Source organism: Ostrea edulis, chromosome 3, assembly GCF_947568905.1.
Source record: "Ostrea edulis chromosome 3, xbOstEdul1.1, whole genome shotgun sequence".
NCBI classification, from domain to species: Eukaryota; Metazoa; Mollusca; class Bivalvia; order Ostreida; family Ostreidae; genus Ostrea; species Ostrea edulis.
In genome coordinates, this window is record NC_079166.1 from 37,269,123 (window position 1) to 37,284,495 (window position 15,373).

At 36.9% G+C, this 15,373-nt stretch overlaps 1 protein-coding gene across 6 annotated transcripts in view; it reads right to left on the reverse strand.

Moving 5' to 3' along the window:
* Positions 1-15,373, reverse strand: part of LOC125673105 (dynein axonemal heavy chain 1-like) — a 59,419-nt gene that overhangs the window by 18,143 nt on the left and 25,903 nt on the right. For all 6 annotated transcript variants that reach the window (XM_056160604.1, XM_056160609.1, XM_056160605.1 and 3 more), the window contains 23 exons: positions 15,128-15,286; positions 14,683-14,796; positions 14,453-14,593; positions 14,174-14,334; positions 13,784-13,941; positions 13,220-13,393; positions 11,861-12,033; positions 10,573-10,806; positions 9,650-9,846; positions 8,764-9,108; positions 8,459-8,630; positions 7,379-7,690; positions 6,985-7,110; positions 6,488-6,811; positions 5,605-5,883; positions 5,356-5,487; positions 4,526-4,771; positions 3,562-3,711; positions 3,034-3,194; positions 1,893-2,118; positions 1,371-1,566; positions 987-1,144; positions 88-591 (listed from right to left, as the gene is read on the reverse strand). In XM_056160604.1, coding sequence (XP_056016579.1) covers positions 88-591; positions 987-1,144; positions 1,371-1,566; positions 1,893-2,118; positions 3,034-3,194; positions 3,562-3,711; positions 4,526-4,771; positions 5,356-5,487; positions 5,605-5,883; positions 6,488-6,811; positions 6,985-7,110; positions 7,379-7,690; positions 8,459-8,630; positions 8,764-9,108; positions 9,650-9,846; positions 10,573-10,806; positions 11,861-12,033; positions 13,220-13,393; positions 13,784-13,941; positions 14,174-14,334; positions 14,453-14,593; positions 14,683-14,796; positions 15,128-15,286 — 4,842 coding nt within the window. The remainder of the gene's footprint in view (positions 1-87; positions 592-986; positions 1,145-1,370; positions 1,567-1,892; positions 2,119-3,033; positions 3,195-3,561; positions 3,712-4,525; positions 4,772-5,355; positions 5,488-5,604; positions 5,884-6,487; positions 6,812-6,984; positions 7,111-7,378; positions 7,691-8,458; positions 8,631-8,763; positions 9,109-9,649; positions 9,847-10,572; positions 10,807-11,860; positions 12,034-13,219; positions 13,394-13,783; positions 13,942-14,173; positions 14,335-14,452; positions 14,594-14,682; positions 14,797-15,127; positions 15,287-15,373) is intronic.

Below are 15,373 nucleotides of genomic sequence, written 5' to 3' on the forward strand. Positions count from 1 at the left end.
CACAACAACAAATACACAAATCTCAGAGATATTTTTCACCCACTATTAAAATCATATTGGCAGTAATTGATCCATAAAAATCCATACCTGACCCTGTCCAAGAGAGATGGCGGTCAGTTTCTTGGAGAACCTCATCTCATCAGCAAACTTGTACAGATCGTTAGCCGGGTCAGTTCCTTGGGACAGGACAAAGATGAGGGGGGTGGTGGGGGAGGAGTCCTTGAACACCAGATGCAAGTCCGCAGTCTGAGGTTCGATGAACCTCTGACCTAGATTATTAGCCACATAGTCCTGCATGGCATTGGTCACTTTATCCGGTCGCAGACACTTAAGGACGATTAACTTCTGGAAGGAGTCTAATTCCGTATTCCATTTTCCGGGCAGATCCTCCCGATGAGGGTCAGCACTGTCAAATATCTTCTTGAAGCCCTCAGCATGGTTCTTAAATTCCTCGGGGAAGGTGGCGAACTTTGGCAGGGCAGCAGTGGTGAGGATGTCATTCCAGGACCGAATCGACACCCACTCCTCACATGGGTTGGGGATTTCCTTCGGTTTAGTGGTACCACCCGCCAACAGGAAACGCCATTCATCCTGAAACACCAATCACAAGAAATAAATCCCAAAAATATGTCAAGGCATGCAAAATTAACAATATTGGTAAACTTAGTAACCACAGCAGACATACACAGCACTGGAGAAATGCCTAACACACAAGTAATATACATGTACTGTGCATCTTTAAATTTTTGCTTGCCCAGTCAATTTCTGTGACCTCATTGTCTTGCAAAATGAAGGTCTGAGAATGTACAGTACAACTTGTCTAACTCTGATGTTGTGTAATCCAAAATGTTCATAATGTTATATAATTCAAATATATTTTTTGCATTAGACAATTTTCTCTGTATGCATACAGAATTCTGTACACCACATGACCATGGTAAAATCTATGATAAAGCTATTTATATGCTTAAAGAGGTGGAACTGACCATGTCAATTTCTCCATTGTGTTGCTTGATCCTGGAGCACAACAGGAAGGCAAAAAGAAGCTTGTGTTTCTCAAACAAAGATCGGCAAACATTACAGTACAGACCGAATGTAAAGAAGTTATTGATGTTAATCACTCTCTGCTTGATATTGTTTGCCTCTGATAAAAAATAAAATAAATGATGATAACTCAGTTGAACGTATTTTATAAAAATATATATATCCTACACTTAAAGATTTCATACATCTTCAAAACATTTAAAATTGCTACTGATACCAAAAAAAATACATTTGCTATTGAATTTTGATTTGATTTTATGTTGTAAAGCAGTTTGAATACTTAAAAATAAAAACATGTATGTAAATTTCCCGCTAATTCACGGTACCTGCTCTCTCGGCATGAGCGATGCCACTGAGGAAGATGGTGACGAACCACTCCAAGGAGTACTGGTACATAGGGTCGATGCTTGCCATGTCGGCGACACAGAAGAAGAGAATCTGGGTGTTGATGGCCACGGGAATGTACTGACTGCGGGTCACGTCAATGTCTCGTTCTGTCTGCTCGGCCACCGTCACTTTCGCCTGGGTAAACGCAGAGGAAATTTAGTTAAACACAAAACCAATTGAAAATTTTATATGATGCATTCACTTAAAACTCTATAATTATATGGTTTCTAAAGAGCTCCTATTCATTTGTAAAAATACATTTTTTTAATTCATGGATAGGTACATGTATCTAGATGCCAAAAGATAAAAGATATATCTAAGTACATATTGAAATGTATCACATTATTACCTACCTACATGTACATTAATGAACCTTTGATAGGAACTGAGAGATTTAACGTGAATCATCAATATCGCCTGACCTAGATTTGAGAACAACTCCTTGGAACGGAGAAATTTACCTTGATTTCCTGCGACTTAATCTTGGAAGCCTCCAGAACAGCAATGAGGTCAAGGTCATCCACAGGGCTGCCCTCAGAGGAGCTTAGTCTCTCCAGGATTTTGTCCTCAATCTCCTTCAGCTCCTGCTTCATCTTGGCATTACTGACAATCAGCTGATTTTTGGCCTCCTCCAAGTCTGGTCGCTCCTCAGCCACCACGATACCCAACATCTGGTCCTCCAAACCACTGGAGAAACCAAAACAGCGTCAGTAATAACAAACCCAGGGCATAAGATAACAAGTTTATCAATAAGAAATGTTTTGAAACCCTATGTCCACTATGGCAAAACCTAAGTGAGTCAATACACAATTTCTGAGTCACTCTTTTATTGTTTCCCTTTGCTGAACTCTAACATTTGGTGAGACGCAAAATATATTTTCGTACACATGCGATTGGTACAGATGCTTATTGCTGCCTTCGTATATTGCTTAAAAGATGATTACAAGCTGTAAAGCAAACACCCAAACTGCTGGAAAACACAAATTTAGTAAGTTTATGAGTATTTGAGAATAAAATAGCTCAAACAAAAATTTCTTTCTTTTTTAAAAGTATTAATCATTTCAAGGGGGAAATGAATAATTTCTTAATTAATGCAATGGCTTAATTTTTATACCAGCTGAGGCTGATATAAACAAAATCCATGCTTTTATAACTTTTATTGTCAGCTATTTAAACCAGTCCACATGTACATCTTGTACCCACAAAAGCATTCAATAGAATACTGAATGTACCTCCATTGTAGAAGAGCTATCTCAAAAATTGTGTATTTGACCTTGTCATTTATTTTTCATAAAATTTGATCTTAGCTTTTCAATACACCAGGAATGAGGTCTTTATCATGTCTAGTTTAAAAACTAAGACAAAAGCTGAAAGTTTACAGACAGACAAACACATATGTCCCTGATCTTCCTTTTCAGGAACATGATTACAATATTTGAATTTTCAAGGTATTCTCCTTTCTCAAAATGATTATTAGATTAAAGTTTGGGATATTAAGAAAACAATTGATGTCAATTCGTTAGAATGAGAAGACTGCACTTTTACAGATTATCAGACTCCATCGAATTTGGGCAGCCCAAACATTTGTTTACTTTAGGTTACCTTGGAGACAGGGTGAAGTTAACCAGGGTGACCTTGGTGGAGACTTCGGGTGTGTAGTGAGGGTTGGGGAGTTTGGTGGTGATGTAAAACTTGAAGTCGTCGTGGTAAGGAATGATGGCATCACCCAATTTAATCACCATACTGCCTTGTTGTTTGAAGGTCTGAAATAAAATACAGAACAATACAAATAAATTGTATAAGCATGATCATAGTGATAATAATTCATCATTAATGGTAAGTTGATCACCCTATGTGTTCTAATTTTAGGTGAAATACACAGTTGAGCAAAAAAGGTATAAATGGAATTTTCAAGCAGAGATACATTGTAAATACATGTACCATTAAACTTACGAGAGAGAACTTTGTGTAAATAAGTTGCTTAGCATTGCATTTTTGGGCAAAATATATCAATTAACATCCCAAAAATAAATACCTATGTAAAGAATTATTGTATTAATTTGCAAATCTGACACATGGAAATTTCTACAGACACTCATTACTAGGTAGAAAACTGTATAAAATATAGACCTGCTTTAGAAGAATTGGTTCCAGAGCAGGATCCAATTCCGTTCCAATATTCTCCAGCAGACAAGGTTTACCAAATCTGACGGCGTTCTCCAAGCTTCGCAGGAAGTCCTTGTCTGACAGTTTAATGACGTCTAGACCAGCGTCGCGTTCCTGTAAGTTCAAGGTAAAGTTAATGGTAACAGCATGTTCAAGTTCTTTTTTTTTTTTTCCCCTGCTAATACATAACTACCTGGTCTTGCAAGTGAATGCACGTTATCAGTAAAAAGTTGAGGTTTTTTTAATGTCAAGGTCGCAATGTCAATAGTAGCCATGTACAAAGAAAGGCCTTGTAACAAGGAATATACAAATGAAACATGAAAGCCATACTTCTTATACTACAGAAGATATATTCCATGAAAATGTATCTGAAAATTATGGCAGCTTTACTCAATTATGAAGTGACCTTGAGGCTTCACCTTTTACTCAGAGCCTTGAGCATATCTAAATTTACATCATGTGTTCCTTACATGAAAGTATGGTTTAAATCTAAACAGAATTTCTTAGGAAGATTATTTAGTAGCTACATGTACTACTAATTTGGAGGGTTTATGTTGTTGTTTTTTTTTGCTTATCTCCCTTGCATCTGAGACTACACCCTTACTTTTAGTATATGTGAAAGCCCTTGACTACTGCACACTAACCCATGGACCAAGTTGCACAAAGGTTAGTTCACTTTAACTAATAGTTAAATTGTCACTAACTCTTAAATTCATATAGCGTAAACTAGACATAAACTGTCAGTTAAGCTTAGCTAACTTTTGTGCAACTGCATGGGCCCTGGGCAATAAACTGACTGAGTTATCGCTCAGGTGAGCTCAAATGTACATTAAACTGCTTAAACATTCATGAAATTGATAAGATTGATGGATATATATGAAAGATATTTGTACAGATCCAAGTCTTAAACAATATACAGAACACCCACCATGTTCTTGACCCATCTGTTGGCCTGACCCTGGGGATCGATGAATAGAGGCCATCTTCGAGAGTACTTGACGATGACGCCATTTTCTACAGACAGATTGTCCTTGGGAAGCCCTGCAATCTGCCAGCTGCGGACCTTGACTGGGTCAGACAATGTTGCAATTAGGGTTGGCTCACTGGTTCGGGGGACCTTATTCTCGTCCAGTTTCCTGACCCACTCCTCCTGCATGTCAGACCGATACTTCCCCTGGAGGAAAAACATAGTTATTAGTCTGAAGCATATGTACACATTGGTTGTAAGCTCTGTAAAAATGGGAATTTGCCATATAAAATATCAGTGAAAAAACGTTTTTATTAATTATCTCCATTTATGAACTGCATTTAAATATGTGTATACTAAACATATTGGCATTGTGGATAACACCCTTATGCATGTAATTTAATTAAAACAACACACTGAATTTTCTATTTTACAGACTCATTAAGAGCATCACCAATTAGCTATGATTCAGTTAATTAATCTCAATAAAGCTACCATAGGAAAATCAGACACTTTTTTTCTAGAATAGTTATCAAATAGCTGGCGCTCCCATTCATATCTTTCATCTTCATTTCCACATTTTCAATACACTACAAATTCACCTACTGTTGATCAAGGAATTATCGTTATGCTTTATTTTACATATAGATTGACCTTGTAAATTCATACATAAGCAGTTATTTTGCATAGAAGCAAATTTTCATGAGATTCCTATTTTGCAAAATTACTTGTAAATAAGTCTCATGCATAAACACTGATCTAGAGTATTAGAGTAGGCAACACAAACTCACTGTGAAGGGTCCGAGGTAGGCAATGTACCCTGCTGTGACGAGTACGTCCCCGATATAATTGTTGATGATCGATTCTAACTTCTCTACAGACTCCTTCCATCTGTCCTTTTCATCCGCAAGCCCACCAATTAACTGAAATATACACAAGATGCCTCATCAAAACCTAGGATTTTAATAAAGAATTTAGTAAAATATCTGAAAGGACTCAATAAATATTCCTTATTGATCCCACGTGTAGAAGCAACTCACCTTGTCAGCTCTGACTAGCCTCTGTTCACACTCGGTACATTTGTGGTCGAGCTCGTCCTTCTTCCTGACACAGTCCTCATACTTAGCCTGCAGTGTAGCAATTCCTTCCTGCACGTCGTGGAGCCTCATTTTGGCAGCCTCGAGAATTGCCTGTGTTTCGGCAAGGTCCGCCTGAGCCTGGGCTAGTCTCTCCCTCTTCGGGGCTACACCTCTAGCCACAAAGTGGTACTTATGCATAGCTCTGGTCCACAGGCAAATGGAGGTACAGGCCTTGGATACCTACAGATTAAACAACATAACGTCTTAACAAAATACAATGTACTATGGTTACATTTTACTGCAATGGGGATCAATTTTGGGGATTTATCAAGAAAAACCTTTTCATTAATATTGTATATCGCTTTTATTTTGCAAGACCTTATTTTCACTAGGATCTAAACCTTATTTTCACTTGGATGCAATTATGACATTACTTTTGGAAATCATTATTTATTACAGTTGAATTTTTTTCCCCTATTCATTTTTAGTTTATTTGTGAGAACTAAATTTTTGTAAATGGCTAGTATTGTGAAATTATGAGGTAATATTTAATCATGTTCTTGCAAATAAAATGTAATTTACAGTGCATGATTTGTGGAAAGCTATTGTATGTTCTTAATTTGTTGAATACAACCACAAAAACAATGGAGGCAACTAAAAAAAAAAAAAAAAGATAAAAAAAAAATGCCAGTATCATTTTAAGAAAAAAACGCAAAATTTTACATATCCTACCCAGAAAATTAGTAAAACAATAAAATGCAATGCAACAAACATTGCTCATTAACACTTGGTAACTGTGGTGTATTGTTTTGTGTTCCTGTGGGATCAACTTGATTATACCCACCTTGGCAATAGCAGGGGGAGTAAAGTCTGGGTTGTCAATCAGAGGCTGGATCTTCTTAATGACATCATCAGGTATATTGTCCTTGTCAAACTTGAATAAACTTTCCAGGAATTTCCCCGGGTCCATCAGCAGGGCTTTTCCAGGTTCCCAGTAGTCGTTAATTTTCTCTCCTGGCTTGTCTCCAGCCACCTTCTTTGGTTTAATCTCCCTCATAATACACACTGCCTCTATCACCATCTTAACACCAGCTGGAGGTCGGGTCATCGCTCTCACCTCTACCACATCATTCTTGTTCAAAGACTTCAAGCTAGCTACAGCCTCTTCCTGTTGAAAGAAATTGATTAATGAATGGCTTGAGTTAAATACCACCTTTATGGTTACTACATTTCGCAGCACAATATAAAGTATAAACTCAGATATCAATGTGATGTGGTCATTGACATGGGAAGAAACTGAATTTAATCCGGATTTCATTAGTACAGCAAGATGTGTCTTACAAGAGCTGGCAGAGCTTCATTCAGGTCTCGTTGGGCGTCGTCAGCAATAGCCTGAGTCTCCTTGGCCTTCACTGTAGCCTGGGATTCCTCTCTCTCTACCACCTCCATTGTCTCCTTAGCAATCACCTGCACATAGATAATATATTACATTTAACTCCCCTTAGTAGTCCCATGCACCTCTAATAATGATGTGTGTGATGTTACAATAAGGAAATCTTCAGGAAGTCTTTAGGGATTTGGTACAAGAAAGTAATGGGAGAGAGGTTAAATTATAAAATCTACATTATTTTCATTGCTCTCTGTATCTTCAGCTAGTTGTAGCTCTGTTGGGGAAACAGTGTTGTGGGGTATAGGTATAATGGGTGGGATAATTGGCGAAACTGAATCTACACACCGTGTCTTTGGAAATTTGTTCCATCGTGGCCACCGACTCCTTCACAGCTTCTGCCAGTAGTGGTTTCATGGTTTCCAGCTCGGCGGATAGCTTGGACACTTCGTCTGCAGTGGTCAGTAGCTTGTCCAGACCGGTCTTCAGGCGATTACGGGCGGTGTTCAGCTCCGTCTTCTTCATTCCCACCAGTTTGGAGAAGATCCCCAATAATTCCAGGTAACTTGTGGGGGTAACGTAATTGTAACGAGAAAGTTCAGCAAGGAATTTCTGGGAGTGGTTGAATACCGAGATTTGAATTTCCTGGCACATCACAACCTGTCAAGGAATTTAAAATAACAATTGTTCAAGTGACAAATTCCTTGTATCAAATGTTAACATCTCAAAAGTAGATTTCTTGTTAATTTCAAGAAATTTTTGCATATCTACCGGTAATCATACTACATCATTAATTTCTATGGGGGATTAATTTCGGTTGTTTCCATGGTATGGATGTTATATCCATGAATTCAATTCCTCCGCAAGAACAAAGAAGTCAACGACAATCAAAAAATGACAACTCTACAACCTTGAAATCAAGATCACACAAATATTGTTATTTTTCCTCAAACCACAAAAATAAGTGATTCTACAATATTGTATTATCGTTTCTATTTTATCATTGATTAGCATAACATCACTTATATGTTGTCATGGAGTATAACTGTGATGTCAAATTCTTGCAATTTGACATATCAAGACATCACACTGAATAAAAACCTGTCAAAAATGTATATTACTTGGAACACTTGAGAGTATTGTAAACTAAGTTTTTATTCGTGATTACTTTATTACGATATTTAACAGTGATAAACTGCTTCATGGTGATTAAGTTTTGTGACAAAGATAATTTTAACAAATACAACATGTAAGTGAAACAGTTAAGGACTGGTTAGCAGCAAGAAATATTCATGACGATGAGGTTTTTGCCGATTTCTCGAATGTAAATAAAAGTTGGTTTACAGCTAATTTTCAATCCTACGAAACAAATTTCTATACCAAATCTGAACTCAATCAAAGGACAAAGCGATAACATAACCCCCTCACCAGGCCTTCCATTATTTGGTCTGTTGTGTCCAGTTCTGGAATGTCCATAAGGAACCTCAGAGCCACGGACCTTAGAGCATCTGGTGGCCATTCCGAGAACCAGTCAATGGTACAACAGTTGACCAGGGCCGGGAACTGTCTCAAACGGGCTCGGAAAATCTCTCCGAGGGGGCTGTAACATCACAAAACATACTTAGTCAACATATGTTTAAAAGAATATGGACAAGGTTTAACAATTTGATTTTTGACAGATTGGAGCTGTGAATTTTTTAGTATAACGTGATATGACTACCAATAAAACTGACCTCATAGTTATGACAGTGTGCAGGTTGCTGCGGACATTCTTTGTATACAATGAGAACAGATTTGTTTTGGTAGGTTGTAATCCCATATCCTGACAAATGGGCTTCATTGAAGTGTAAATACTTTCCAGATCATCAAACGCATAAATATTCGGCACATCACCAGCATTCAGAATATTGTTCAAGTCCTCAAGGAACGACTCAGCTTTGATCTGAGTGTCACTGAACAAGAACACCATGGGCTTGTTCTCCAGCCCGGCCTTCATCATGGTGGTCTTCAGATCTTCTCTCCACTCAGCTATGCCATAGTTCTTAGACAATTCAACTTGGAAGCAGTCATACTCATTTCTAAAAAATAAAAATATATCTTTTCACACCTGCTTTAATACTGTTTAGTAATTCATCTCTGAGGGGAAGATTTTGATGGTTAGATAAAACAGTGCAATGTTGAAGATTTGCCACTTTTTCCTCTGTTTGTGAAGTATATTGAATTTATGGGCCATGTCCACCCCCCCCCCCCCCCCCCCCCCAACCAGAAAAAAATATACTCCTGTGAAAATGAGTATTTAACAATATGATTTTTATCATGATCAATTAACAATTCCAACATTTTCATTTGATTACCTACAATACAGTGATTTACTGTGTAAAGCCTTATTTTTGCTGCAGTTTTATTTTTGCTATTTCCATTATAGACCAAAATTACAGCGAATGTAGCCTCACTATTACCTTGATTTAGAATGTACATAAAAACCAAGATTTTAACATGGCATGGAAATGGATTTACACAAGAAACCGTGTAAATTATCAATTGGAGCTGTATACAATAATTAGTTTTCAGAGATAAGACAATGTAAGCATCCTGGAGATCCCGAGTAATAACACTTACATATGAGCTGCCAGTCTGGTCAGTGACTGTCGTCCACTGCCTCCCATCCCCAGGAGAAGGGCGTTACCCAGGGGCTGACGAATGATACGACTGATGCGGGACACATGCTTCACAGCATCCATAAACAACACCAGTCTCATCTGGGCCGTGTTTATCTGGTTGTAGTCTTCTAAGTACTCGTCCAGCAATTTCACCATCTACAAACAGCAACATATTCATCAAACTGTATTCATCATTCAATCAAACTTCTCCAACTCGCTTAAAACTGTAGTTTCATTGTTATTCATGCCACATCAATTTTTTTTCTTGGTTTAGCAAGCAGTTCATAATTCTGTAAGCCATTGATATTTTTTTAATGCTATTTTTTATAATTTCGATTCAATGTCTAGGAAATTTATGAAACCATGGGAGTATAGATGAATATTTATTCTGTAATCTCCTTTCTGACCTAAAACAATCTAATATAGTGTGTACATTATAGAAATTTCATAATAGAATAAACATCATGCATACACCTTAATTTGAAATCATATGCTCAAAGGTAAAATATAACAAAAGGGCTTGGTAAGCCTCTGTTGTTTCTCAACCCTACCATAATATTGTGTTTGTTCAAAGGCAGCAACCTTGTTTTACTTTCATAGACTAAGTGAATCTGTCTTGTTGAACCAAAATACTTATAAATCAGATTAAAAATAATACAGTAAAACACAGTTACAGTGAACATGTTTATAATGAATTCACACTTACAGTGAAGTGGTTTTATTCCCTGTAGTTTTAAAACATTATTATGAACTGATTGGATATAACGAATTATGTTTATCATGAATTGAATTTGTTCATCCTCAGCACTTTGCTATAAGTGTGTTTTACTGTATATAAATAACTGAGTTTCATTTAATTGACACCTATCAATGTGATTATACCTTCTCATGATCAGCAATTTCTACATATGGTTTCTGATCTCCTCCCTGGGACATAAAATCTCCAAATATCAGTGGTTGCTGTTGCACCACATCATCAAATTCAATGTTGAACTCGGATTTCATGTTTGCTTTGATGAGGTCATCGAACCACTTGCGATCTTCGTCATTGACCAGACGATCCTGGAACACGCGACAACTCTCGTGGTACCACAGCTTCATCACGTCGTTAATTCCCTGAATATGAATATGAAGGTGTTTCATGCTATTAAGATAAGAAACATACAGTATTGTAAATTCAATGTACTATAATGCGAGTCTCATCATTTACTGCTAAATACATATACCAATTTCCATTGTTTCTGTCGTTCAAATACTCAACAAAGTAAAACAGAACTTGCTAAATGTAAAGGAAGAATATAGAGAGTAGATTTAATTCTGTCAAATAACGTTTCAATAAAGATGAATTTTTTCACAAATCCACAAGATGCCCACAAAATTTGATAGCAATGAATTTAAATTTTAAATTATTATTTAAAAATAATAATGAGAGAGTTGACTTTAATGCACCAATATTGATATGATCATGAACTTAGCACTATATATTGCTATAATGTCGACTACAATGAATAAAATCGTACATTTCTAACTTTAGTGCAAACTATATATATGCACCCTTGCTTTTCCAACAAAGGTGTTATACATAGATCTTGCAAAAATATGTAGGAAATACACAGTAGACAATAACATAACTTATACCTAAAACTAGTCAAGTATAGAGCACTTCTAAAATGCTGTTCTCCATATTGCTTTATATATCTCCATCATTCAAAGTAAAGTCTACAATGCTACAGTGAGAGCCTGAATAGAATATCTAGGTCAAACTCAGCTCTAAAACCGGTCACTTACAAATTCCTCCTCTGTTCGTCCAAACTTTATAAATAATGGAACAAAGGTAAACAAATTTCACAAAATGTCCTCGACAAAGAGCAACAATAACAAAACAAATGAACAATAACACTTACTATGACAGTCTAGAAATGGAAAAATCATATGATATGGTTTATTAATATTTTATAAAAAGATCTGTCTTTTAGATGGACTTTTTTCACTTAAAATATTCATATTCAATACACAGCAAATATCAATGCTCTATCAATCTATTTAAAATCTTGTTAATATTTTACTCTGGTAAATTACTGTTACTACATTGAAATCCGAGTTAGTCGACATGGCTACGACAAATTTACAGTACAGAATACACGATAAAATCCCTGTCCGCCTTTCTTACCTCTACTTTGGCCTGGTCCATCATCAACATGCCCTGGAAGACCTTGGAGAGATCTCGCAGGTTAAACGTGTAGTGGGATTTGGCGGGTGTTGGGAGGAGCTGGGTGATGATAATGTTGTACACACGGATACAGGTCTCCACCATCTTATCTGTGTACTTTGTACAGGTGGGAGCTAAACAACAAGATATCAATAAATCTATAAAGGTGTCTGAAGAAGTCCATTACACAATCCAATGAAGAAGGGCCATTACTTTATAGATACATAATACAGTGGTTGGTAGATTGTACAGTTTTCTATCCAGTAATGAAACCTTTAAATACTGTATACGGGAAATACTCACCCCCGTTTTATTTAGTCCCTTTCACCCTCGTTATCAGTGGGTGAATTTAAGACTTTAAAAATTTAAGTCTCTCCATTATTCCTCTTTTAACGAAACTGTGTGTGGGCGAATTTAAAATGGGGTGAAACCGTCAACAAGTGTAGAAGGGCGAAATATTTAATTCTGCATCTTCAGTGCAGCTGAATGTTACAGACTAGTTGGAATGAATTTATGCTACATTTATGTTATAAAAAATTGTGTATACTTTGGAACTAATGATACAGCAGTGCACTTATAACTGTAAAAAGTACCCCCCCCCCTCCCTAAAATATCACGAAACATAAAAATAAACACAGCTGTCAAATGTTATATGTCTACTTATTTTAATGGGATTTATATTTCAGCCCTTTTGGTCTTAAATCAAGAGTGGCCGCATTGAAATATAAAATTCACTATCCATCAATTAACCTTTAATGTATCCATTGTTTTTGCCTTTGATATCTTTACATATTGTAATGGTAGCCATTTCTTCATGAATGCATTGTCATCGTAAACAATGCACATATGAATCTTGATAAAAACAGTACATCTATTTTAATGGCTGAGCATTCCGACAGAAATGAAAGTAGAATTGAATACATGTATAAGAAATAAACTTCATTTTTAAAGATACATGAGGATATGAACTGTAATGCTCCACGCCAACATACATACTTTTCATGAAGTATGCCGGCGTGTAGCGCCGCTGTTAAAACCTTCATGTATTTTTAAAAATAAAATTTATTTTTTAATTGTTTGAGATAAGAGCACTAATTCATGAGTATGCAGATAGTGCTGGAACTCCAATTTGTGCTAAATTTTGAATACACAAAAATAAGTACACATGCCATATATCTGCATGAAATATAGTCACCAAAGGTGTATCCAATGTATGACATGATGTGTATGCATATAGGACCTAATATGAACAAGGACATATACACACAGGTCTTGATATGTTTCGCATGACCCTGACTTCAAATGTGACTGGGTACTTACGCATCCAGGACTTAAGGATGGTGCCAAAGATCTTTTTCTTGCTAGGGTCCTCCATTTCTGTGAAAGCCAGCAGGTTGAAGTGTCTCTGTAGACGAGCAGTGATGGGGTTTCTGCCACCCCCAGGGGGCCCCATAGCACAGCAGAAATTGACATCCACCAAGTTACGGAAGTCGCCTAAACAAAGAACACCATATTCAAAAGGTTACAGCAGTGCAAGTTAACTACAGAAATCCATAACTGACTCCACGGCTAAAACAAGACTCTCTGCTTCCTGTGACATAATCTTCATATAGTGTTGATGCAGTTTTTTTTTAATTTGTTAAGCACTCTATATATTCCAAAGGCTTTCATTCTCATGTGATTTAGTAAGATGGAACCCCATGCATATTTTGTTCTCCTGATATTTTCTTCAACTAATATTCATCAGACCAGTTTTGTGGAAATCATTTTCTTGTTAAATGACTGAAAACACAAACCTCGTGAAAGTAAAACCTAATGAATATTCTGAATCGACAGTATTTACAATTTTGATACTAGACTTTGAGCATGCCCTTTAATACTGACCTATGGCCTTTCTGTCGTACCAGCCATTGAAGTCCATCCACTGTCGGATGAGTTCTATGGGAGGCTGGGCTCCGAACACCTCGAGGGCCGGCATGTTCAGGTCGTCAATGAAGAAGATGAAGTATTTACCCAACGGTGGACCAAACACTCCTTTTCGCCTGTGTACAAACATTTTAAATTTGATATGATAAGTGCAAACAATTTGCTGTTTAACACCATAGTATCGTTACAATCTGGAGTTCATAAGAGAATATACAGTACATTTACTTTTTAGTAAAAATACTTTTTAAGAAAAGACTTATGCCTTCTGGAACCAAAATTCAATATCAATCTATGATATTTGATTCAATTTTGCAGAAGTAAATTTGAGTAAAAATATCTAGATTTAACCTTTTGTCCAGTTTGCCATCAATAAGGTCCTGCGTTTGGTTGGCACTGGTTTTGGCAGAGAAGACGATGAACTCTGGGAGAAATTCTTTCGGCATCTTAGTGGTCAGTTTGTCCGCAATGGTCAGAGTTTTACCTGTGCCAGTTGGTCCGACACACATCACCTGTAATGCAAGAAATAAAATCCAAAGTTTTAACTAAGTACGGCATAGAATTCTTTTCTTCAGCATTATATCTAAACCTTGAGGCAAATTGTGCTCACACAAAATGATGACTTGTTACCGTTTTCTTGTTTTTGAGGAGCATCTCCAGAAGATGAGAGCTGCGAATGGTATCAATGGTGGGCACTATGATGTCTGAGAACTTGGTGTCTGATGGAATAGCAAAGTCTGGCATCCCATACAACCAGTTTCTCCATACGACCTAAAACATCCAAATTTATAGTGCCGAATCTTTTCTTCAAATGCAGTATTTGGAAATAACCTTGTTTAATCATTGTTGCGCGAAGTTACCTTTTTGACCTCGGTTTCCTCCTCCAGATTCTCGTCGTTCTCACTGTTGCTAATTCCCGCATCGTCCAGACGATAGTCATACACAATACCTTCATCAGGGAACAGCAACTCACACTACAAAATAGAGATACAGTTCACCACCATGCAATGAAGCCTCTACCTACTACAATAATATTTGATGTTATTCCTAGTATTGTTTTAATTTTCACTTCTGGGATTTGATGCTATTGCACAAATTTCAAGCAGAGTTGTACAGCTCTGACATTATCAATCATAAGTTCATTGGAATGCCTGCTTAACTCTGCTACGTTTACAATGTCCTAACTATCCTTTTTATAAAATTTGAGACCATTCACAATTTTTTCATCACAAAAAATTTGTTACCACATGGACCAGTCACACAAATGAACTTTGAAAAATGAGTACTTGTGATTTTCATACTGACCCCTTCTTTCTTCATCTGTTCACGGATCCAGGTGGAGAACTTGATCCAGCTGTCGTTGTCTCCGGTACAACCAATGGACCAGGTCAGGGAGAAAAAGAACCAGGGCTCGATCAACTCCACAATTCGATCCAAGCGGGTCTGGGGGATAGGCTTGTCTCCCTACACATCATAACAACAAAAAGTCACATGACAACTAGGGTTTGTGTTTGTCTCTCAAATAGTCGGCAACGAAGACAAAGACTCAGT